The 24,725-nt window shown below is 44.5% G+C and overlaps 1 protein-coding gene across 9 annotated transcripts in view; it reads left to right on the forward strand.

Annotated features, from left to right (window-relative positions):
• Positions 1 to 332: 332 nt before the first annotated feature.
• LOC130528494 (ephrin type-B receptor 3-like) overlaps positions 333 to 24,725 on the forward strand; it is a 49,424-nt gene continuing 25,031 nt past the window's right edge. For 4 of the 9 annotated variants that reach the window (XM_057037944.1, XM_057037946.1, XM_057037947.1 and 1 more), the window contains exon 1: positions 334 to 1,064. In XM_057037944.1, the coding sequence (XP_056893924.1) occupies positions 1,001 to 1,064 (64 nt within the window). In that variant the 5' untranslated portion in view covers positions 334 to 1,000. Of the gene's footprint in view, positions 1,065 to 24,725 lie in introns of all 9 variants that reach the window. The other 5 variants (XM_057037942.1, XM_057037950.1, XM_057037943.1 and 2 more) reach the window with 2 other exon arrangements.

Below are 24,725 nucleotides of genomic sequence, written 5' to 3' on the forward strand. Positions count from 1 at the left end.
GAGGCCGGAGTCTTTACGGAGCTGTATGATAAAAATTTTGCTACTCAAAAAAAATCAATAAAATTCACTCTTTGCCTTTTTTTAACCACATTAATGTGAAGAGAAGAATGTTGCTGTAGTAAAGTGAGAAACAAAGACGATCAACTCAATAACTTTATATGCGTGATCTTGTTTCAAAGACTGGTTTAATTCGCATATCATCATAAATGGTTGTCGATGTGGACGTTTTTCTGAGCGTAACCGCTTTAAACTTAACCCCTCCTGCTGTTGCCCCGGGCTCTCTCTCTCTCTCTCTCCCTATCTCCCTCTCTCTCTCTCTCTCCCTTCCTCACCCCCGTTATTCCTCCTCAGTCGCCGTGTGCTTCATTCCACAGCACAAGCCGAGCGGAGCAGACGGTCGGCGGCGCTTTACGCGGCAGCCAAAGCTGACAGTATTTCGCTCAGGGACTTTGCCTCCACAACTCCGGGCTCTCTCTCCGCAGGAATACCTCTCAGCCGCGGACACATGCCTGACCGGGACTGCACAGCATGCTTGTGACACAAGTGGGGCTCTCACTGCCTCCGCTCTTCTGACCACAGACAAAGTATTTGGATCTCCTGGAGAAGGTTGCTTTTTTAAATTCTCACAGACACTCAGACTGATTGCTGGGACTATTCTCCGGATGCTGACGGAGGACTGGACTACCTGTTTTCAGCTGTTTCGCCGTGCGCGAAAGTGTGAGGAGGTTTGAGCTCTTCAGGCAGTTTTATTGAGGCGCATTGGAGAGCTCTGGCACGGGTGCGAGGCTGCCCTCTCCGTACAGTCCACATCAGGGCTCTTACATCCTATATGGACAGCGGACTTGATCTGTGTTACGCAGGGGTGACTCTGTCCCTGGAGGCTTGACACAGCTCCGACTGGGACTGGGACTGGGACCGGGTGCGCTGGGCGTCGGATTGGATTGCCACTTCTGCCCCCTCTCTCTAGTTGGTTTATTTACATGTCCGACCAGACTGCCTTATGACAATGGATTACTTTCTGCTTTTGTGCAGCCTCTTGCTGCCCGTGGTCTCCACCGTTGAAGGTAAGAAATCTCCTTTTCAGCCGTTGTTTGCCATGCCCGGTGTGTTTTCCCCCGTCATGTGAGCCCATTGCCCGGCAGAAGCTGGGTGCCGCAGGGGGTGAGGCTCCCAATCACCCAAGTTACCTCGTTACCTCTTTTTTCTTCTGTCATCCACGATTAAAATTCCCCTTTTTTAAAACAAAGTGGCCATCTGGATCCCTTTAAAGGAGCGCTAATAGCATTAATGGCTTTACGCAGCCAATTACTGTGGCCGGCGATGGTGCTGGTAAACAATTGTTATGCGCAGCAGCCAAAGCTCATCCTTTCCCACTGGAGTTGTGTATTCCTTTTTGTTAGATCAGCTATCGCCGGCTGCCGGTGCTTCTCTTCGTCGCTTACAGAGAGAAGCGCCACTGTACCTCACCGGGGAGTCGCGGCTCCGATCCCCCCACCCCCCCTCCCTAGCAGACACTTTCTCTCGGACGGCTCCTTGTATTTTAAGGCCGTGCTCTTTCGGACGTATGGGCTGATGTCTATAGGTCAAAGTGCACACTTTCAAATTCGATTTTAAAAAATCCAAATACGTGATTCAATTTTCAAAGCTGCGACGTTTTTTTTCTTTTTTTTTTTAAAATTGTCCAAAAACACAATAGCTCGGAAAAGTAAATACGCGTGTAAATCCTTATATCTACAGGATCTTTAGATCCACGTTAGTTTATTTTAAATTCCGGTTTCCGATCATTTGCATTTTGTAAAATTTGCTTCTCTTATTAATCCTTCGTGCGTAAAACGGCGTAAATAATTTTCTAATTTTCCCAAAGCAAAGCGGAAAACTCATAGACTTGCTTTAATGTTCACACAGTTTAGTTTGCGGGACTTTATTTCCTCTGAGTGAGAAACATTAAGTCGATCTGGAAATGCAACTGTATATGAGGGAAGTTTTAAAAGTGGATACTGGAGCCGACGTAGTCGAGGTCCCCGGCTGGTTAGGAAAGTAGGACAGTGGGCCACTGGCTCAGTAAACGCCTTTCCCTCCTTCCCTCCCTATTTCTTTTGTAAAGGTGCTTTTGATGTTTAAATAATTGATTATTTTCTCCTCCAGCGATATGCGTTGGCTCATGCTGTTCTTCTTAGTTTGTAAAATGCCATCAGAATCATCAGCCATCGTGGCGAGGCTGAAAGGGTCACTGAGAACTCGAAAAGAAACCAGACCAAAACAACATTTCGCCTCCTCTCGACTCGCTCCCGTCCTGCTCTGCGCATTTGACTTCCAGCTCGCTTCCCTGTGCCGTGGACCTCATTTGAGCGACACGGCGTGTCTACAGAGGGACCGGACCAAAACGCTGCCCTGAACACCTCCTGAAATCACCGCTTGGCTAAATTGCCTCTAGCTGCTGCTCCCTCCCGCCCGACCGGGACGCGCGTCCGCCGCTGGCGCTTGAACGAAAACGACGCTCACCTGATCGAGTTTGTTGCTGTCACCTCTTAATCACAAGTCTGGAGCTGATTATGCTGAGCGCATGCGTTGACTTATAAAGTCAGAATCCTAAATTTAAAATCAAGACATTTTGATCCCCTCTGATAAAGAAAGAAAAGAAATAGGCCTATATTTCACAGTTTGTGTGAGATTTCCTGATGTCCTCATCAGTTTCCTTCAGGATTGTAAACGTGGAGCATACGGTGACCCTGTAGGTCGCCGAACCTTAGTTGGGCTCTGCTGACTGGAAACACATGGCTTCAACGGAGGAGTTGAGCAGATAGAATAGAGAATTTGGAGAAAGAAGAGAAAGCGCAGGGGGAAGATGGAGAGAAAGGTGTTTCTTTGGGTTTTTATGACAGTATGTTAAAGATGCTTGTGCAGAAAGCTGATAGATTTAATTGAAAATAAATCATTTTGCAATATTTGTGACTTGCCCGAATTTTTTTTATGGAGTGCAGATGGCCGCTGCTGGGACTTCTGTCTGGGAGTTTAGGGTGAATAAAGCGGCCTCTCCCCTCCGTCTCGCTGGTTCCAGGGGTCACAGAACCCGGAAAAAGCCTCTAACTTCATTCATTTTTAACTCCCCCCGACATTCATTCCCACCCGCCCGTCACGTTGATGCGTAAAAGCTGCTCTCCATGTTTCCAATCCTGTAAATTTGGTTTTTGTTTAATTATATAACCACGGGCTTTAATTATGGCCCATAACGATCCACCCGCCTGTCTCTGGACTTTATGAAGGCAGCAAACAAACTCTGAGCGTTAATATGAAACAGCTCCTCCACTAAACCCCATCCAACTGCATGTTCTGAAGCTCATTTGGGAGAATGAGCGGTAGTTCAGAGTGATTTATGTTCATTTTTTTCAATTTTCGGATAATGTAATTAAACTTTTAAGAGTCTGGATCCAAATGTGTTTTAAGTCTGACTGTCTGAGGCTCCTGACCTCTTAATTCCTCTTCATTATTCCTCCTGCCCTTGTTAGAAACTCATTATGATTTCATGTCGTGAAAGTGAGAATCGCGGCGCTGCTGAGGTCAAAGGATTCGGTGGCCTCGGTGCGGCGGAGGCCTTGACTGTTGATCGGCGCGCCGAGGAGACAGATCGCATCGATGACAGTTCACTGTGGCGCACAGGCGCTGTGGCTGCTCCTCGCTGTAAATTACGTGTGTCGGAGGGAGGGAGCGCGGAATGGCATGAGGACAGGCGGCACAGAGTCAGCCAGAGAACCGAGAGCACTGCGTCGGCGATATTGATCAGATGATAACCTGAGCGCGCACACACACACACGCACATACACACGCGCAGTGATTCTGGGACGGTGCAATCAAATATGTCCGAGTATCGCGGTGCTTTAGGTAACCAACTTTATTTTTCTGAGCTAGAAAAAGTTGCATTCAGGCCTGTAAATTATAGCAGATTTAATTCTATTAATTTTGGACAACACCCAGACTCGTTTCTTCTCACCTGGCAACACCCCGTCTTTTCTTTGACTAATGGCTCCTTACTGTATGGCTCCAACACGGGGTTTCCCTCTCAGTCGTACCACTTCGGAGTTCTATTTCCGGCGACGCTTTTCGCGAAGTGATTACGCACACGCAGGTCCATTGGAAGCCACGTTTATGTGTTTACGTCGGTGAGATCACACCTCCGCAGGAGCTTTCCTGTGGCTGTTTCCAGTTGGCAGGTTTCTCACCACTCAGCAATGATATATTCTCTCCCCTGGTATAACAGAGAAGGTGGTTGTCATTATGACAGCCGCGCGTTTTATTTATGATTCTTATTATTTTCATCACAGCAACGCAGCTGTAAATAAAAATAAAGGATTCTTATATTGTATATATATTTATTCTGTTTCTATACTTTGTATAGGGTGCTATTACAGTTCAATTTCCCCACGGGGATGAATAAAGTTGCCTTGTTGCTTTCAAAGAAACGAATTAAGAAATAAAACAAAATAGTTAATTGATTTAAAGAAAGTAATCTTTAAAATATGCCTTAAATAAATAAATAAATAAATTAATTAATAAATACCCCAGACGTCAGAAATGTGTAAACCAAAACTATGAGACCAGCCTAAGATTAAAATGCGTTGCGGTGTTAATTACTTTTCACGCATTCTAAACATTGCGCTAAAAGAAATTCGGTCCGTTCTGGGACGTTTTATCCTCCTCAAAAGTAATAATAGCAATGAATAGAGTGAGGTAGTGGTTTTACTTGAGTCTTTTAAGGACCTTTTATGCGCTGAAGAGACTTTTATTGCGCGCAAACGCGCGTTTTTGTCCCCCGCAATAAACCTGCTGTAAAGTTAAAGTGAAACATAAATTTTGGGTGAGTGGTGGTGTGACAAAGGAAACTATTTAACGTTTCTGTGGCGTAATTATTTGTAGATAAAGTGGGAATCTATCTATCTATCTATCTATCTATCTATCTATCTATCTATCTATCTATCTATCTATCTATCTATCTATCTATCTGTCTGTCTGTCTATCTGTCTGTCTGTCTGTCTGTCTGTCTGTCTGTCTGTCTGTCTGTCTGTCTGTCTGTCTATCTATCTATCTATCTATCTATCTATCTATCTATCTATCTATCTATCTATCTATCTATCTATCTATCTATCCTGACCTTTACCAACCAGTGCAGGTCAGACGCGACAGGGTCATTAAGGCCACCTTTAGCTGTCCTCTCCTTTAAAAAAAACCCCAATTCATTAGGATATTTATCAGTAACTCACAACCAGTTGCTTAATGGAGGAAGAGTGCAGCTCAATTGTGATGATTTAGGGTGTTAATTTGGAGCATTTGAGACATCTAATAAATGACAGGAATGTATTATTATTATTATAAGTAGTAGTATTAGTAGTAGTAGTAGTAGTAGTAGTAGTAGTAGGATTAGTAGTAGTAGTAGTATCAGCAGTTGCAAAATAAATACATTTAAAGCTTGCAGGTTATTTATTCAACAATAGCATAATACATCATTATTATCATTTGTTCAAATTAAACTGCATACAAAATTTGTAAAAATAAAAAACGGAAAGAAGAAAAGTTCAACCTAATATTCATACTGAATTTACTTATTTATTTGTTTTTCCAGTCTATTCTTCCCTTGTCCAGCGTCCTCTCATACTGACCTCAACAATGAGGCGAGACAGTTGATAGGTCATGTGCTCAGCAGCCGCCATGTTGAACAGATGTACAGTGACTTGAGATTGGCGAAAGGCACTGACGAGAAAGGGGAGCACATGACAACGTAATGGGAGTCGGGACAGGATGGTATTAGAGAGCGGCGAGGAGGTGGTCTGCATGCAGGGCGGATTTGTACGGAGGAACTGACGGTCTTTGCAGATGTAAGGGTCTGTGGGAGTGCTCATGTGCATCGAATGATGGGTCATGGCTCATATGGCGGCACAGAGAGATTCACTGAGCTGGAATTTCACATGTCAGGCAAGCGACAGCCGCGTAAGTCCAGCCGGGGCCTTCACAGCAGGAAGTGGACAAAAGCAGGATGACTTGTGTAAAACCCAAAAAAAAAAAAGGATTTCCAGAACAATTCAAAAGAAATTGTTCGTGCTGTCATCAACAATGAGGCAAAATGTGACGGTGGGAATGTTGTGAAGTCACATCCGTTTGTTTGTTTCGAGCTTTAGCTTCTGCGGTTTAAAGAACAGGTTCAGCAGAACCTAAATACAAAACAGACAAAGACTTCAGCTTTAGCACGGATTAATTCAGCCACGTTTTATATTCTTGTCAGTTTTCAGTTGCTTTACAAACACGCAACACCAACATAATATAGTGTTTTGCTAAAACGAATGGCAGCATTGTGCAGTAATCCTCTGCGTGAGCAGGATATCCTGAGCACAGCTTCTTGTGTATTTCACTGAACGTTTTCACGTTTCTTGTGTGCAGCGCTTTTTATTTCCAGGATCATATTAGCGTGTGCAGTCCGTTCGCTAGCCGACAGAGGGGCTTTGAGGGCTGGCAGGTCCCGACAGTTGAGAGCGAGGAGAGGAGGGCAAATGTGTTTAGGCCTGCCCACTGAACGGACACACCGCTGGTGTCTGCAGCCAGCCGAGCAGAACGCAGAGAGCACTGAAACACAGACGATCTGGGAGAGGCAGAGATCGAGGGAGAGATTTCATAGTCATGGCGAAGAGTGGGGCGTGTGGTGCGTAGAGGGCAGGAGTGTGTGTCTCTGTGTGCGGCCTTCGGGAGGTTGCAGCGGTCGGAAAGTGTTTGTATATTTCTGGGGCTTTGGTATTTTGAAACTGATGTGCTCCTACAGTGAAGGTGGGGGGAAATAAAAATAAAGCTATAAAAAGACAGCAGAGGGAAATGTGTTAGTCACTCATGAGAAATTCAGAAACGGAAGAGTAGGGTGAGGGTTTTTGTCACTTCCATTTTCATCTCTTTAAACTAGCCTACAGGGCGCAAAGGGCATAAAAGAATGCTGAAAAATGGACATCTTTAGCATTGTTTCCTACTACTTTACTAATACTACTGGTCATCGGAGGACGCTTTTTATTGGCCCAGTCGGTGCGACATGTCCCTAAAAGTAGCCAAAAACTACCACGTGAACCAATGTCCAAAGGGTTAGGACCTGCTATTATTTCTATCCATTCAAATATGAAAAACCCACGCTCACATCCCAGCAGAGGTCACGGGGGGGGTCTGTCTGGATGGAACATTGGCGGGGGCTTACACTCATCAAGTCTTGTCTCGTTTCTTCGCAACAATAGGTGGTCTGACACAATCAAGCTCCTGGGGTTATTCTTTTCCTGCAGTGTATGAAAATATATTGAAATGGGATGTCTCCATATAGAGGATCCAGCTGTGCAACTTTCCACAGCTCGTTGACACACATAAACACTTAAATTCACAGACCAGGTCAAAAGCACAGTTGGAGACTTAGTCGCTGTGTGCCTTACTGCTCAGTCATTGTGGCTGGTTGTAGTACTAAGAGCTTCTAAGGACATGTGACAGCAATCACGCCATTGGTCATTGGTCAGAGGCAGGGACACTATTAAGACCAAGTGGGAGGAGTTGTGGGGAGTAGTCGCAACTCACCTTGGTGCTTCATCTTTAGGGATTCTTGTATGAAATTTGCAAATGGGGTACAGAACAATGTCCAGTTACATCTGCCTTCAAGAGTGGACAATTTTGTAAAATATATATATATATATCACTTTGATGAGGGAGAACATTACTTCCTGCAGTTACAACCTTTTGACCTGTTAGCCATAATAAGAAAAAAGGAGGGGGGTGGGAGTCTCTGCTGGGTAGTCCATGGCACCATTTTCGGGTGCAGAGGGTCTACCTCCAGCCCTTTAGCCCTGCAGGGTAACAGATTTTGCTGGTCTTAAAAGAGAATAAACAAGGAGTACAACTTTCAGGACAAAGGGATGCCCTGGAATTGGTCCAACTGTAGAGTGTAGTTTTTAATGTGTGAGAGCAGGGGCCTCAGTCTCTGCCAGGTTGTCAAAAACCCTCACCAACTGCACCTCATCTACACTTCAAAGGCCCTGTAGTCAGGACAAGGGCTCCCCGATTCCATTAAATATTTCATGCATTGCCCTTTTTTTGTCTTCTCGTGAAACTTTCACCAAGACCCCCACTCTCTCATCAAAATGACAACCAACTCGCTCCTGAACACACCATCCACGGGGCCGCTCACATACTGTGAATCCTGCACATTTCAGTGGCAGTAACAGCAATCACACGTGACCTTTTGTGCAGATATTTACATAATCCCTATGGTTCCTCAGTGTAGCTCCTAAATGCACTACCAGCTGTGGGGAGCATTTATTTAACCTCAACTCAAGCTGAAATGGGGTTTTCAGTGACACAGCGACTTTAATGTCAGAGCAAGTGCAATATTTAGAGGCCAATGGAAGTAAGGTCAAAAGTCTAAAATTACTATTTATGAAGGTGTAATTGGTGGTTCTTATTCCCAGACCATGAATGGGTTGTTGGGTTGAGCCAAAATGTCAGGTTTTGGCACAGGAAAAAGACTCATCGTCTTGCAAATTGCTCCTTTGAGGCACTCATGTAATGGGTGCAATCTAGCAAATGTTGAGGTGTTTTGGTCTGTGACTGAGATGGCCCTAACACCTGTCCATTTGGTAGCACCGCTGATTGGGGCGAGCCATAAAGTCATGCCTGTGACACACATTAACCCACAGCAGGTGTGGAAGGCCACCCTTGTGGTCTGCTGTAAGTTTTTTGCAACTTGGTTTTGATACTCAACTGCCTAATATGGCTACAACATTGCATATGTAGGGTGTAACTCGTAGCATTACAACAAAGTTTAAAAAAAGAAATCAAAAAAGTCTAATAGAGACAGTTTATTTTATATCAACTGTTTATCTTCATTTATTTTATAATAATTTTCCCCTTTGAACGATGATGGTTGGCTGTTAGCTGCAACTTTAACAGAGATTTGACAGTCAGTACCGTGAAAGACTAATTGCAAGGAGCCACATGAAAGCTCCGGACAACATAGGCTGACCCCCTCCCTCTGTGCCAAGTCAGGCTGGAAACAGCTTCGCTTTCCCCTCTTACACCCATTGGAAATCCCTTTTGACCCCTCACTACTCTCACACTCCTCTGTTTCTCCGTCTTTCACACGTACACTTAACACACATGGATGGTGACAGTTGCTTAATCGCACAGCAACCCCCTTCCCAACACACACACACACACACACACACACACACACACAATTACCTTCACTTAATACGCATGCACAAGCACCCATGAAATCTTTGCCCATGCACTCACCCTCTTCTTAGGGTCAGAGCCCACATCTACATGCACTCACTCCTCTGCTAATGAATCAATCAGCTGGTTCCATTCATTTTGTTGCTGTCAGAGCACATCGATCAGGCCTTTTCTCCCTCCCCAACAGAGCAGCGGGGGAGCCCAGAGACTGAGAGGGGAGACACATCCAAGCAGTTCAAAGACTCTTCATTTTTCACCCACTTTGCTCCCCTCGAAATGTGGCGTTTTGATGTTGCCCATACCAGCGCATATTTATGTGTATGGAATGAAAGAGAGAAAGAAGGGATTAAAAAATGATCAAATAGGCAAGACGTCTTCTGCTTGCATTTATAGCTGACCTTCTTTTTACCTCTGCGAGATTAACATGTCAGCACTGTGAATCCCAACATCGCGGGAAGGCTGGACTTAGCACGCGGTGGATTTCAGCCAGGTGCTAACTCATCCACTTCCAAAGATGCCCCTGCCTGCCATAAAAGTGCCCCACCTGTTTGAGGTTGCACCTTGGCCAGACCGATATGTGTGTTGGGTCCAACTCTCACCGTGACCACTCCACCACCAACACCCCACACTGAGTCAAAGTCATAAGTGTTATTAGATATTAAAGCCCCTCAACATGGGTTCCGTGTGTGAGTCCATGCAGAGTGTGCATTTTTTTTTATCTTCAAAAGCCACTCGGGTTACTGGCTGCCCACTTTTTTTTTAAATGTGTTGAAAGAAACAACCATGAGGGACAGATGTTGCACTAAGGTTACTGGAAGGCAAGGTCAATAATGATGAGATTGAGAACAGAGCGAGGAGGAAGTGATGGGAAAAAAAGGTGAGTGTGTGAAACCGAGGAATAAAGTAGCAGCTGGTTTTTCCGAGCTCGAGCTCTGTCTTTGCAGAGAAACGTTAATCTCCCGACTTGGATGCTTTCCACCAACATTGTCCAAGTCTCAACTTTCAGAACATGCAGCTTTCCCTCAGATGCTGGATTATGCATGGCGGTGCTTTTACACTCTGTGTCCGGGCTTTAATAAAGTCTGAAAAGAATCTGTTGGCATTTTATTTATAATAAATATGACACACGAGCTAGGACTCATGAATGAAACGCAAAAAATTTGAAGACACAATCTGTACTTTTGTCAGAATGGGTGAGTTAGTGGCAGATGAATTGAAATGATTGAGAGGGAGACAGAGGGAGCAATCGAGTCAGCATGAAAAGCAACATGAATTTGAGCTGTAAATGTAGCGTTAAACAAAAATAAGTGCTGTAATTCTAAATATATTTATGAGAAATTGAAGGCTTACAGGAACAACGCTTGGTCATTTTTCAACATGCAGTTCCCTTTCATAAAGTGGCATGGTTTACTCTAGCTCCAGACCGTTATTGATGGCATAAACGGGTGTACTTTATTGCTCTTTGATTACAGGAAGCCTTCGGTTGTATAATGGCAGATTGTTAGAGGTTTATCAGGAGCTGTTAGCGTCCAGATCTGCATGCTGCATGGGTTAGGCTGGTCAGACTGCTCAGTACAAAAATGAATACATTGTGGTTCATTTTACACCCCTAAATTTTTTTATGTTACGTGGAATTCCCAGCAAACAAAGTGTACTTTTTATACCCTGTTTACCTTCTGTTTCTCCCACCCTCCTGTTATTTGGCCTCGTCCCGTTCCCAGCCTCGCTAACGGGCTATCATCTCTATGCCATCTCCCTGTAACTGTCATTCTCATTCCTTGTCCAGCTTTCTCCCATCAGCCCCCTGAGACCGCTCTTCTCTGACTGCAGCATATCACGCTAACTGTAGGTCCTAATTGCAGTATTATTTTCCACGTTATCTCACACCCTTGTGATATCAAAATCCCGACAATGATGATGAAGAGCAGGGAGATGGCTGCTATTTACCACTCTGAGACCCTTTGTTCTCACACAGTGCTTGATAAGGTCCTGACTGGCAACAAGAAGGCTGCTATTGTTAAACGCATGTCATCTCCCCACACTTTACTGGCCAAAATTATTTTCTTACATGACAGGCCTGACAGGCTTGTTTCTTTTAACATGTCACCGTTGCCCTTGGCTTTTTCTCTGCTCCCTACAGAAAGCGGCCGTTGCCTGTCAGCTTGGACAATCAACAAGATTAGTGCAGGAAGAAGGGCTACAAAGACAAGTGCCTCTCGCTGCTGTAATATAATATGCTTAAGGTGGCAGTGGGTGTCTAAGTGGAAGATGTGTGAGGTGTCTGTCTTTTAAATACCTCAGCCAAACAGCCTGTCGTGTGAAAACAATTGGCAGACACATGAAAGTGTGAGCAAGAACACACACACACACAGGGGTCAGATAACCCCTGGCCAGATGGGGACAGTCGGCAAGAGAGCACGGGAGAAAAGGCTTGGGGGAAGGGTGTTATGTTTACGCCACTACCGTCAGAAATGGATACGGCGGCATTAGCTCCCGTTCCACTTCTGGCCTCTGCAATTCCCAAAGGTGCAGGTACAAAAAAGTGGTGATGATTAGAGATTCAATTTGGCTTTCCATCAATCAGTGCCACCAAGATAGACAGGTTTGCTGTCGATAATCCATCCTAGCAACCAGACTGGGTTGACTGCCTCTTGGGATTCACGCCCTTTTTTCACGCTTTGTTAATTAAGCGACCAAGCTGCCCCTGCACTTACTTATTTATGAATCTTGGCTTAGGCCAGTGCTGGAGACCAATTGGCCTGCTCCAATTAGACTGTCACTAATGGCTCTGCTCCCAGACGATCTATACAATCCTGATACAGACCACCGAGCCCCGTTCTGTCAGTGCACACACAAAACCATAACACCCATGTGACCTTGCTGTTACACAATCCACGCCGTCTGGTATTGGGTTTCCGTGGTACTGCATAAAGTGCCCCGCATGGGATAATGAGGCAACACTTTAAAAAAAATCAATTTCCATTCCTGGCTGTTTTAGAAATTCCTCACTTGTTCATTAACCCAAGAATAGAGAAGGCCAGATGTGTTGAACCTTGGCAGTCATTAGATATGGAAGTCGGACCACGGCACTGGAACAGGAGGGCTTTACGCCGATGAAATATTAACACTTTCCCTGAGCAGCAACGCTTTTGCAGATTTAAATGAGCAATTATTTATTGAAAGGGTTCGCCTCACTTAAACAGGTACTAGTTTCAAGCAGGGAAAAACAACAGATGGTTGATATTAACACCCACTTTTATTAAAAACATCTTTATAAGAATCACAGTTTTGTAATGATTGTACTGATTGGTGCTTCAATAATCTTGCAAGGATTCCTCCTTTACTTCACTGATTATGGTCAGTAACTCCATCCACTCGTTCCTACTGTATATCCTGAGACTGATGAGTAATCAGGTCTGCGGTGATCCACAACATGCGGCTGGAGATTTACCCACCCCACCCGAGCTCATTTGGACCACCGAGAGATGTGGCCCTAAGGTGGCTCAAACTCTCCGAAGATGGATGAAATCGCACTTCCTTCTCCGGTATATATGTCAGTCCCCCCTCTCCAGTCGGGGTGGGAAAAAGCAAGCTCGTGCCCCGTTCTTGTTTATTACCTTCAGACTGAATCGCCACAGGCCACAACAGAGCTGAACTCAGCGGAGCACCAGAGCTTATGGCTGAGTTTAGGCATAAACACTGTGATTGTTATTTTTTAACTAGCTGAGTTCACCCGAGGCTGTGTCATAGGAATCACGGCCGGGCAGACGGGTGGGGAGAAATCCGGCTAACTTGGGAAAAAGTTAACAGCTAACTCCCTTGGAACACCCCTGGGTGAAGAGTCCTGTAATTTGTGTGTATTTCAGGCTGCAGTATACAGGAAGTAGATGAAAAACTGAAATACTGTAAAGCCTTGTTGTCTCTGCATCTGAGCCGGGCCACTCGAGCAGAAAATGATTTATAATATTGAAACAGTATGGATGTCAGAAGGCTATAACTATCTAATCTGGCCTATCTAGGCAATTTAATCTCATAACCTTTCTGTTGATAGCTTTTAAATATCATTGGGAAGCTACACTATTTTGCATGACACACAGACACTGGAACTGTGCAGCATCTGTGAAATTCTAAATTCTCTGCAGTCTTGTTAAAATTCCCAGTTGACCTTCTGTGTCGCTGCATCCATTCAAAATGGAAATCCTTGTTTCACAAGCCCAAGCAGGTATGTATGTGTGTGTCTGTTTGTGTGTGGTTAGGTAGTGGTGGTGTGTGTTTGTGTGTGTGTGTGTGTGTGTGGGGGGGGGGAGTAATTGGTGACACCCCACTCGGCCCAAAGTGCCAGCTTTAGTTAAACATCAACGGAGGGTGAATAATACATTAGCCAGGGTTAGTCTCCACGCCATAGCAATTCCTTCTCCATCAGAATGGCAAAGGATAATGGATAAACAGGCCGATAAATAAAAACTATGAAAATGAAACCTAGTCCACTGCATATAAAATGTGAGTGTTGCTTTGCTCTATTCCATACTGCCCTCATCCAACAAGGCGGCATTTTTGTGACATGTGCCACCTTTTCCCTTAAAATGTATGCTTGAGCACCTCAAAAGTGACACGACACCTTCAGATTACAGAGGAGCGCAGCCCTGGCACAAAGTGCAGCTCTGCCTTTAGCCGACTCAGACATGATAGGTTTGGGTCTTCTGCAGAAAGCTTATTTTCTGTCTCGGTTTGCGGTCGTCGTGTATGTGTGAAGCCTCTGTATTTTTGGGTTTGTGTCTCTGCCAGCCAGTTTCTGGACACGTGCGTGTTTGTGCATATGTGTGTTGCTGAACCCCGGATGATTTATTCCGTCTTTCTCCGGCGGTGCTGTCTGGGGCCCTCCGAGTGTCATGTCTATGCGCAGTGGTCTTTATGTAATTGAAGAGAGCCTCTGAAAGCCCCCGCCATATGGAGCCGAGCAGCTCCAGACGTCTGTCTGTCCATACATCAATTCATTTTCATTGCCAAGAGTCGTGACTCGTGGATAGTCACTATCTATTGCATGGTTTCTCTGTCGGGTTAAATGCATTAATATGTAATAAGGTTTGGGAGCAGACTGATCCCTGGCCGTAAGATTGACCACATAAAACTGTGAATATGTGGCCCCAGTTTGGTTGTAATTTCTCTCTATCAACTCAAAGTAATCTACATTTCACTTTCTCTTCCAAGAGGTTTCAAAAATAAACATTTAGGAGCCATATAATTTATTACAAAGCGCCGTTAGCTGAGCTCACATTGTCAGAATTGCACACGCGAAAGAAATAGAAGTGAATCCTTTTGAGCCAGTCTGGATATTTCATTATAAATAAAGGCAAAAGTGTCTTTGAGAACTCTAATTTACTTCCTTTATATCATTTTAACTTTGCTTTGTGTCTGATCCCATTTTCTCATCATCAAACATGCAGTATTGGTAATCTGGAAAGCAGCATTTTTTATTTGATACAAGAATCCTCTTTGGATTGAAGCTAAATGGGTGAAATTGAATCACAATCTCCCAGTAAAATCACATTTAAAATAGCACTGATGAGGATTTATTCAGAGCTTCTTTCAGGTCTACCTTATGCTCTCTCTCTCTATCTCTCTCTACATCTTTACCCCCTCCCCCCCAGTGCCTTCATCACTGCGCTTTTAGCTCCCAAAGAGGCAAAAACCATTTGCACAGAGAAGGTCTAACAAGTCAGGTTATTACGAAGCCAAGTGTGAGATTAATTAACTTGGTGGCGATTAAAAATGCAAGTTAGGAGAAAACCTCTGTGAGTAAAGAAGGGACGCGAGGTTGGGGGGGGGGGGGGGGGCGGTGTTGCTAGACCAATCAGTGTGATTAATGTTTGTCCATTTGCGGACAGACGTGGTATCGGCAGACAAAATAGCCATAAATAATAATAATCCACCTTTTACTTTGAATTAATGATGGCACCTAGCAAATAAACACATATATCAGCGTTACTCTTTAAAAAAAAAAGACACCCTACCACCCCACCCCACCCGACCACACAGACTCAACATTAAAAAGTCAGCATACCTGCACAATAGAGACTGTGATCGTGTATCTGCGTCATGGGCATCTTGCCCCACCACCCTCACTAATTTCCTGTTTGTGTTTGAAATGTCATTCGTTTAATTGTTTTCTGTTTTGGGCCACTCCACACGCGCATGAAAGGCTGCAGAGACACAGTCGTGTGGCACAAACACATGTGGGGACGTGACGGGTTGTGCAGGAGTGGCTCGGCCCCGCAGGCCCGTAGAGGACTGACCTGGTGAGCCGCATTCCTAACCCGCTCCAACCTCCCCTTTTGTTCTTCTCTGCTCTCACGTGAATGGCTAATGACCGGGTGGGCAGGTAACCTGTAACGAGCGGTGGAGAAGCGCCAGCCTGCCCGTGGGGTTTGCATGTCACCCAGAGTTCTTCAGCCATTTTGAAAAGCGAGCACAGGAGAATGGGGTGTGATGATGGGTATATGCAGTAGGGGGGACAGACTGTAATTACTCATCCAGTACTCCCCGTCTGCCATTTTTCCCCTCACTTCCCCCACCTTTTTCTTCTTCTTAAACTGTGAGCAAGGGCATACCTGGGAAATTAACATGACTGGCGGTGATAATTGACTTGATAATTACCCTGAAACATCTTCATAAATCATTTAGCAAATGTTCAATGAGCCAAAGGACAGCTTTTAACATGTCTAGCATAGGGAGCACGCTAATAGGCTAGTCGGATGGCGATTTGCCCGTGTTGCTATTTTTGTGTCTTTCATCTGCGTCTTTTATTTCTGTAAAAGTTTTCAAGGAGAAACAGAAGAAACACTTTTTGTTTTTGCTACAGTTTTTTAAACTGAAGTGATTCAAAGTAACTCCGAGCCACTGGCACCTCAAATGTAAGCTGTGGAGCACGGCGAGGCTTCGCGTCACACTGTGAATGCAGGTAACTTTCGATACCATATTGCATTAAAGGTGTCTTTTAAAATGATCTGATATGTTGACAGATGTCTAAAAAGAGAGTAAGCGAGAGAGAGAGAGAGAGAGAGAGAGAGAGAGCCTGAGTGTGTGAGGGAACTAAAGTGCCTATTGAAACAGAGTGGCAAAGCTGGGTGCTAAGCCTTTTTTTCTTGTGGAGCTCAGCCATTCAGAGAGCCACAGCTTTTATTCAATGCCTGGTTCCAGCTCTTTCTACGCTACACCCCCTGTGAACAAACAGGATTTGTGTGCATGCGCGTGCATGTGTATGTGTGTGTATGTGTGTACTGGTCTTAATATGTCTTTCCTTCCATTTTGACTTTGTTTTGTTTTCATTTAGTTGTTTAAATGTTGCATTATGTGCAGTGTGTGTTTGAGTATTACCTAAGTGGACGGTGGGGCGTTTGTGTTTCCAGGTGATTGGGCTGTTTTTCTGATGCAGCCGTTGCTGACACACACAATTTCTCAAGACGTGCTATTAGAGCTCTGAGGTAACTGCTCGTGCACAATGAGACTGCACAGGAAGCACAATAGCCCACCTACATTTGAACAAAAGTGTGTATGGGTGTGTGTGTGTATGTGCAAAAACCTCTGAGACTGGGCTAATCCCACACTCGCAGCCCTACAGTAAACGCTCATTCACTTGCCAAGGTGAGCATGTTCCCACACAGGTTCCCAAAGATCCAATCTGTTTTCATACATATAGAATTCTCCACAGCCATATTCTATACATTGCCAGAACTGATGTGAATAGATGCACTGGTTGGCATCGGGGCAGAGGAGGGAACTCGAGCACAAAAAGAGAATGGGCCTGAATTAGACAATGGATGTCTTGCTGCAATATGGCGAAAAAAGTTCCCAGACACACAAAACATGACATAAATACTTGCTCACATAGCCACTTAAGCCTGCTGCATGTCAGCATTCCATACATCGAAACAAGCATATGGGCAGAATACATGAAAACTTGCACCAGTTTTCCTTCATCTGCTCTCTTCCTGATGCGGAGACATTATTTCCCCTCTGTGATTTTATTTCCCATCTACCTTCACCCTTCGCTCTGTCTCCAATTTACTTTGGCTTTTCTCTGCTGCCGTTCCTCCGCTTATCTCAAAAATGACCCTCCATGGTGATTTCATTTGTACTCTTTCTGATTGGGAGGTATGGAACTTTTGCGCCGCACCACTGATCTTTAATTGCTTTTGATTTGTTATTAATGTGATTAAAAAATATTTTTTCCTTCTTTTTCCTTCAAGAAAAAAATGGGAAATAGTAATTGTTGATCCCACCCAAGAACATTTGAATGTCCTAATGGACACACGCTGACCTTGGTGATACACTCCTAATATTTAAAGCAGCGAAGCATCCGTAACCACGAGTCCAGTCTTTGAAGGAGTTACACTTGTGTAAACATCCATGAGCAGGTGGGTGGGTGAATGGGTGGGGGGGGGGGGTGTTGAAGGTGAAGTATGAGGGCAGATTGGTTTCTGCCAGAACCCCATCGGCAGACCTGACATGTTAAATGAGACCCTGGATGGGTTTAGCAAGTCCTGACACTCACCTGTCACAGTGTTAGCCTGCACCGCTAATACCCCAAAATCCCTAAAAGAGGCTGAGGCGCCAGGTGAAGCTGCACAGTTGCTCACAAACCTCACTTTTCACACATAGTATTTGTCTGTAAAGCATTCCTGCCATCAAAATGGCACAATTTGAATCTTTTCACTGATTAAATTAGAGTGTTTAGAAAGAAATATGCTCATGTAATGTGAGGAACTTGCACAATTAAGTCTTATACACCTTTCTTTGCAGATGACGATGAGGTAATTGTTGAACATCTGCGAAGATTAAATCAGAGGAAATTTACAGTTGTTTTATTTTTAATCTAGGCTTGTTTCAGACTCATCTCCTCCGTAGTGCCCAACAGCAAAGCTTTGAACGCCTGCCACAAAGGAAGATATTGCATTTAAAAAAAAACAAAAAACGCAGGGAGCACAGATTTTACTTTTACTACTGATAGTCAAAGCATGTTTTTACAACTTGAATACGGATGTTAAATGCCACTCATGTGCTGTGTGGTTCTGTGCAGACACACATCAACAGTCTCGGTAAAATGTGTCTTGCTATCGGCCCCTCCGAGACAGTGGGAGGTGAAACCGGATAAAATCAACATACACTCCATCGTGCACAAACAACACAAACACACTCTAATTGCTGTCTCGGTACATTTCTGACTCAGAGTAATGCAAAGTTAGACATGCACAAATACCCACAAACCCCATCAGCCAGATTCACATTTCCATATGCAGATTGTCGGGAGAAGCATCCCTGCTCTTCACGTGCTTGTTTGCATTTTTCAGTTGCAGTGGGCTGAGATTGTTGCCAGGAAATCAAATGACAAAATGCAGGCATTGACAGAGGCACACACGGAATAAAAACCACGCCGCCAATTCTGTGATTGCGTTTAACCTGTGTTTGGTGTTAGCACCCCGCGCTGACTGTTTTTGGAGGGAAAGCAAAAAGTCACATTGGTGAAATATTGTAAAACACACGCGAGAGTTACCAGTTCTAGGAAGGAGGTGGAGCAAGGAATAAAAAAAATATTGAGTTTAAAATTCTGGTTTAGGTTGTGGTCATGCTTTCCACATTAGGTGACCTAAACATCGCGTGCACCAACAGAAATCTGGTCCCATGCCCATTTCCTGGCAATGCTTAAACAGATGCAGACCTAAACATTCCCAAATGAGGAGCACATCTTTCCAGACTGGGTGTGTCATTCATATGGATCCAAAGCCAGGTATATTTGGGCTAAAATTATGGCAGACAATTATTCCATTTATATTAAAAGAAAAAAAATTGTACAAAGGCAATGCTTGTATTTAGGAGTTGTTATTCATTGTCAGATGAGGTCTGGTCTTAATATATAGGCCCCTGCTTGACTTCCACTTAGAGCTGGTTTTAAAGCGCCGGCAGTCCTAATTAGATTTCATCTGACAAGGCCGAGAAAGGCTCGTGTCATAAAGCAGCAGGGTCCGCGGCGACCACTTCAAATGGATCCTTCATTGAGACGGTAAACGTGCCACACAGGGAGACCATTTTCTCCAGAACAAACGACTGTTTTTATTATCCTGAGCTCATCGGCACATCCAGTAAACTTCCCATGGCGTTTGAGGAGAACACTAGCATGTGTTGTTTAGGTGTTCAGCGTTGCGCTCCAAAAACCAAACTCCTGATCCTTGAGGTCTACATCACCCTTGGCTTTGATTGCTTTGATGCTATGCTCTGCACATTGAAAGCACCATCTTAGGTTATCTGCAGGAAAGTTGTTATGTCATAGTGCACAACGGAGCCGTCGCTGCCTGAGTAGAAACGAGCGAGACAACAGTCTTGATGAAATGCAGCCCTTCCTGCAAAAAGGATTCCAGAATGGGGTTTTGGAGATACTTTCAAGCGCTCGCCTGCAAGTCCAAGACGCCAATAAAAAAGTGCTAATGGCTCACCCCTGACCGTGAATATGCACGTTTGCGTGTGTATGTGTTATGTTGTCAGTACTATTGATGAAGGGGCTGCGAGTTTTTCACTCGGAGCCAAACATGGAGCCACTGAGTGAGCCAATGGAGACAGCTGTGAATGCCTGGATCATGGGCAGGGTTAGGGGTTGCCTGGATAACTAGAAGGCTGCTGCAATGAAGAGGGAGGAGGTGGTGCTGGTGGTGGTGTGGGGGGGACGACTTCAAGAAAAAAAAACATTCAAAACAAGAAAAACATAAATAATTTGTAGCCTCTTCTGCTTAATCAGATGGAGCTAAAGGTGCCACAGACAACAGGAAGAAGAACCACCTAATGTTGGCACTAATCTGCCACTCTGACAAGTATAAATATGATCTGTTCTGCTTGTCACTTTGAGGAGCTGGTTTGAAATGGCTGAATATGTGCGAGCACACACACACACACACACACACACATAATCACGCACTCAAACAAGTACACATTCACACACGGTCACACCTGGTTTTTTTAGACAGTTGCCCTGAGGGCTACCTGTTCCTCAGATGCTCTATGCTTTGTAATTACTAGAGTTAAAGAAAGACAGACAGAGAGAGACAGAGAGAGAGAGGGAGAGAGAGGCGATAAAGACAAAGGGGCCCATTCCAATGGTGGTACAGGAACTAGACCAGACTTCATGAGCCCTTGAAAGAAGCAAACACTCTTCAGTTGTAGCAGACACACGCATGCACACACCCACACAGACACATGCACATATATGTAGTTTCAACAAGGCAGCTGCACAAGCTCACAATGACCTCCTTTCTCTGATCAAAGCTTATTCTTTTTCCATTTCAACTGCTCTGCCCTGCTCCCTCAAAACCTCTGAGTTAAAAAAAGAGAACACGTTCATGTTTATTTTTATTTATTAGAATTGGGTAAGCGCCTCTTGTTAGAAAATGGGGCCAAGAAAAAAAACAGAGACAGAGATCTCCAATAGTATTCAGCCGCAAGGTATCTTTCGACGAGGGGAAAATAAACGAGTGCGGGGACAAACGCAGAGGGTAAAGATTGGGGCTCATTAGACCTCCCCGTGGGGAAAGATGGTACAAAAGTTAAAGTAAGGGGAAACACAAAGGATGGAGATAGAGAGCTGATTTATTAGGCAAGGAGACCAAAAATCTATTAGCATACACAGGACAAGCCCCTTAAGTGACAGCCATTGTTGGGTGACTGACAAGGAGTGTAGAGGGATGTGTGTGTGTTGGGAGGAGGGGACTAAAGGGGAGGTCTGGCTATAAAAGAAGGGACTAATCATTGCACTCTGGCCCCGACTGCATTTCCAATTTAAATCTGAAAAGCACCCCTCTCTTTCTGCACCCCTCTTCCTCTTTCTGCACTTCTGATTCACGTTGGATGACAAAAGCGGCACCCACAAAGCAATCAGGCTAATAGCGCTAATAAGTTGAGCGTGGGGTCCTCGCTCTCAGTGTTGACACATTTCACTGTTTCTGTGGCTAAACAGCAGCTCAAGTGTTTGACATCGTATTTTAATGGAGTGGCTGCCCCATGCCAGGTTGCCATGTGCTTGGTCTGTTTGACTGGAGAGGAACGCAACAAAAGCACCTTAGAGAAGAGGTGGGGGAAAAAGATAATTAACCCGTGGAGAAGCCTTAGGGGAAGGAGTAATTACGGGGGCTTAAGGTCTATTTATTGCCTTTTCTGACAAGAATTCTTGCTGTCATCATGTTTCAATAACGAAGCAATGCTAATATGAGGGTAAATATTGTTTTTCTTTGGATTCTAGTAGGAAGTTAACAGGAAACTATTACTTTCATGAGCTGTTGTTTATCTTCTCTGTAACCCCCCCATCCCCCTTCCCATTGTCTGGATGTGTGTTTCAATTCTCCTTCCATTATCTGTCATTTGTCATTTCATTAGGTCATACTAGCAATGAGCAGCATGCTAAACAGCTCCAAGCAGAGGCGGCGAGATCAAAGTTAATCCCTCACCTGTCCACTGGTTCGTCCAGGAGACTTAGCCTCCTGAAACATCTCCACATTCCTCCTTTAAAAATTGTCTTTCTTTCTCTTTCCTCTTTCTGCTATTCTTTTTTTTCTTTTGACTTTAGCTTGTTTGAACAAAGACATATTTTAAGAAGCTTGTAAGTGCGTGTGCACATGTGTGTTATTGTGTGTTTGATGCAGCCACAGAGACGAAAGCTTCAGTGCCCTTCCCTGTTATTAGCCCTGTCCTGTCATTACAGGATTAAAACATAGGGGTTGGCCCTGCATGCGTGTGTGCATGTTCACATGCTTGTTTTCCTGCATCAGATCTCTTAGAGCCCGTTTGCTTTTCCATCCCAACGTGCCAGAAAAGGGAAGAAAGAGAATTGCCAGGATCGGCCAGATGTTTCCTTGGATAATTCACGTGCTAATTCAGTAATCTCCTTAGACAGTTTGAGAGACAGAGGCCTTCCTCCACCATCACGGCACCAAAACCCAAAGTACATAGTAAAGAGAGGAATGCAAGCGGAAGTGCTTTTTAAATGCATCATTGCATCATGAAATTAAAAGCGGTAATATATGTAAAGAGAAAAAAGATGTGGGCGGAGGAAACTGCAGAATTAGATCCACCATTTCACAGGGATGATGCAATATTAAAAATGAATTTAAAAAAAGGAGAGCATGTAACAGCCTCCTGCACACGTGTATTGTGATCCAAACCTACTGTAGCTCCCGCCTCTGAATACTTCGTCATGTTTACACGGTCATTTGCTTGATTTTCAAAATGTTCCCCAACTGGTCTTTGTAGTTTTGCACAAAGGCAACTTTTGCATGTTTTTACTTAAAAAAACGAATCATTTTTTCTGATTTAATCCGCCTCGCTCCATGCTGGCACGCCTTTATCATTCATAAAATTGTACTTTCGGTGTGAGGGCGTTCAGCAGTTTGTTTTGTGGTTTGCTTTTATGTCCTTATACGTGTACACACAGGTGTGTGCATGTGTGATTGTGTGTGTGACTGTTTTCTCTGACTGTGCAGGTGTCTGGATTTGCTCATTCATGAATAGCATTGTGCTAGTTCATATGCCCAGTGTGTTATTCACAGCCACACACAAATGAACCAGAAATCACAGTGACAGCGAGGGGGAGGCCAGGTTGGGTCAGGGTCTTTCAGCACTTTTGCTCTGGCCCATTGACTAAGGAGTGTTGCTCCACTTTTGCACACAATGCAGGGCTTTGCAACAAATACACACAATAACGCCCCACTCCCCCCACCGCGCACAAGTACACACAGGGTGAACAATGCAGATGCAACGAGATGAGAACAGGTTATTGCTGCGTGCGCACTTCTGAGTAATCCACTGTTTAACTGTGGTGCCATTCGTGTGACATGTCTCCCTTTTTCCGCTCCCTTCCGTCCTTCCCTCTGTCATCACCACCTCCGCTCCACTCTTTAACCTGGTTCGCTCTGTCATTGCGTTTCAACTTTATCATTTCCAGCAAGGTCATCTCTAATGACTAGCCTCTACAGCAAACACATGCCCCGACAATAAACGGTAGGTAAAGGGGGGAGGGTAATTTCTCGCCTACCTGTGCAACAGGTCCTAAAGCTCACAGTGACACAGTGAAACAGACACCAGAGGAAGTCCTGAAGCTATTCACTGCTGACACACTTTCTGAGCAGTACATGCACTCATCTGCTCTGTGGTGACATGTTGGCTGGCTAAAATATCATCTGGTAAAAGCTGGCTATTTCTAGGGATGGCTGAAAAATTGTTGGAGGGTGACATGGAAGTGAGTGTTGTTATGACTGTCAGTCTGTTTCCAGTGCCACTCCCAAAGACAGTTGACAGAAAATGTACTGTGGAGGCCACCTCCGGTCAGAAAGACAAAACAAAGTGTCAAATCTCAGAAGGCTGATACAGAAGCCACACTGTCTGAAACATATCCACGAGTGCCATCGTAGATTTGAAACAGCGACTCCACTTAATTTGGTCTGCAGATCTACCCCAAAAGTCAACATTTTTTTTCCCTTTTAGCCTCAGCAATAGTTTAAGTAGATGTTTGACATGACAGTTGTCGCAGATGCATTGTAAACACAGGAGGGAGGGACTGGAATTCAGTGGGAAATACCTGCTACACCATTTACGAAAAAGGTCTTTGAGTTGAAATCCATTTGCATTTGTCAACTCTTTCGACTCCAGAGTGCAGCCTTGATAGTGACAGGTACTTGATGAAGAGTGTAAAATCCCACAGAGTATTCTTTTACTCCCCCCCAACCAGTTTAAAAGGCGTTTGTAGCAGAAACCTAAAATTCCACGTCAGCCTAACAGGTTGATCCGCTGCAACAGAAAATTTTAAATGTCTCATTTCCGTTTTTTGACCACCGACAAGCGCAATCACTGGCAGAGCCGTTTGATCATCTTTTTTACTGTCCTGTTCAACAGCAGAGCGGTTGAGATAATGACGGTGGCTGCACACGGTGCCTTGAGCGCGAGGTAGTAAAAGATTCAACATTTACAGTTTTCTTTCTCAGGCTTCTCCTTTTCTCCGAAAACTGACTGTGGACACAGAAAGTCGGGGAAAGCAAACGTACTGAATTCAGCCTGTATGTTCAGAACAGATGTAGGTGTAAAAATGAGGTTTCAGAAAGTGAATTGAAGCACACAGACCTTTGTTCTGCTCAGGAGCCTCTGTTGTGACACCTAGTTTTATGGCCCCACTCTACTCAAGCCTACAGTGGTTTTATTTATCTTTTACAACCTCCTACTATGCTCTGTGTGTGTGTGGGTGGGTGAGTGTGTGTCTGCCCTGTGGGAAACGGAACTCTTTCCCAGCAAGACTCACTGTTGTTTCCTTTCCACTGTATGAAAGTAAATGTCTAATTGAGACTAATTAGCCAGACAAGGAGCTACAGGAAAATGTCAGAGCGCGCCCACCAGACCCGGTCTTCCTCTCGTAGACACTGGCGTCTTACCTGTCCTGCAGACGGATTTTTACGGCGCCGTTG

The sequence above is a fragment of the Takifugu flavidus genome, chromosome 7, assembly GCF_003711565.1.
Source record: "Takifugu flavidus isolate HTHZ2018 chromosome 7, ASM371156v2, whole genome shotgun sequence".
Lineage (NCBI taxonomy): Eukaryota > Metazoa > Chordata > Actinopteri > Tetraodontiformes > Tetraodontidae > Takifugu > Takifugu flavidus.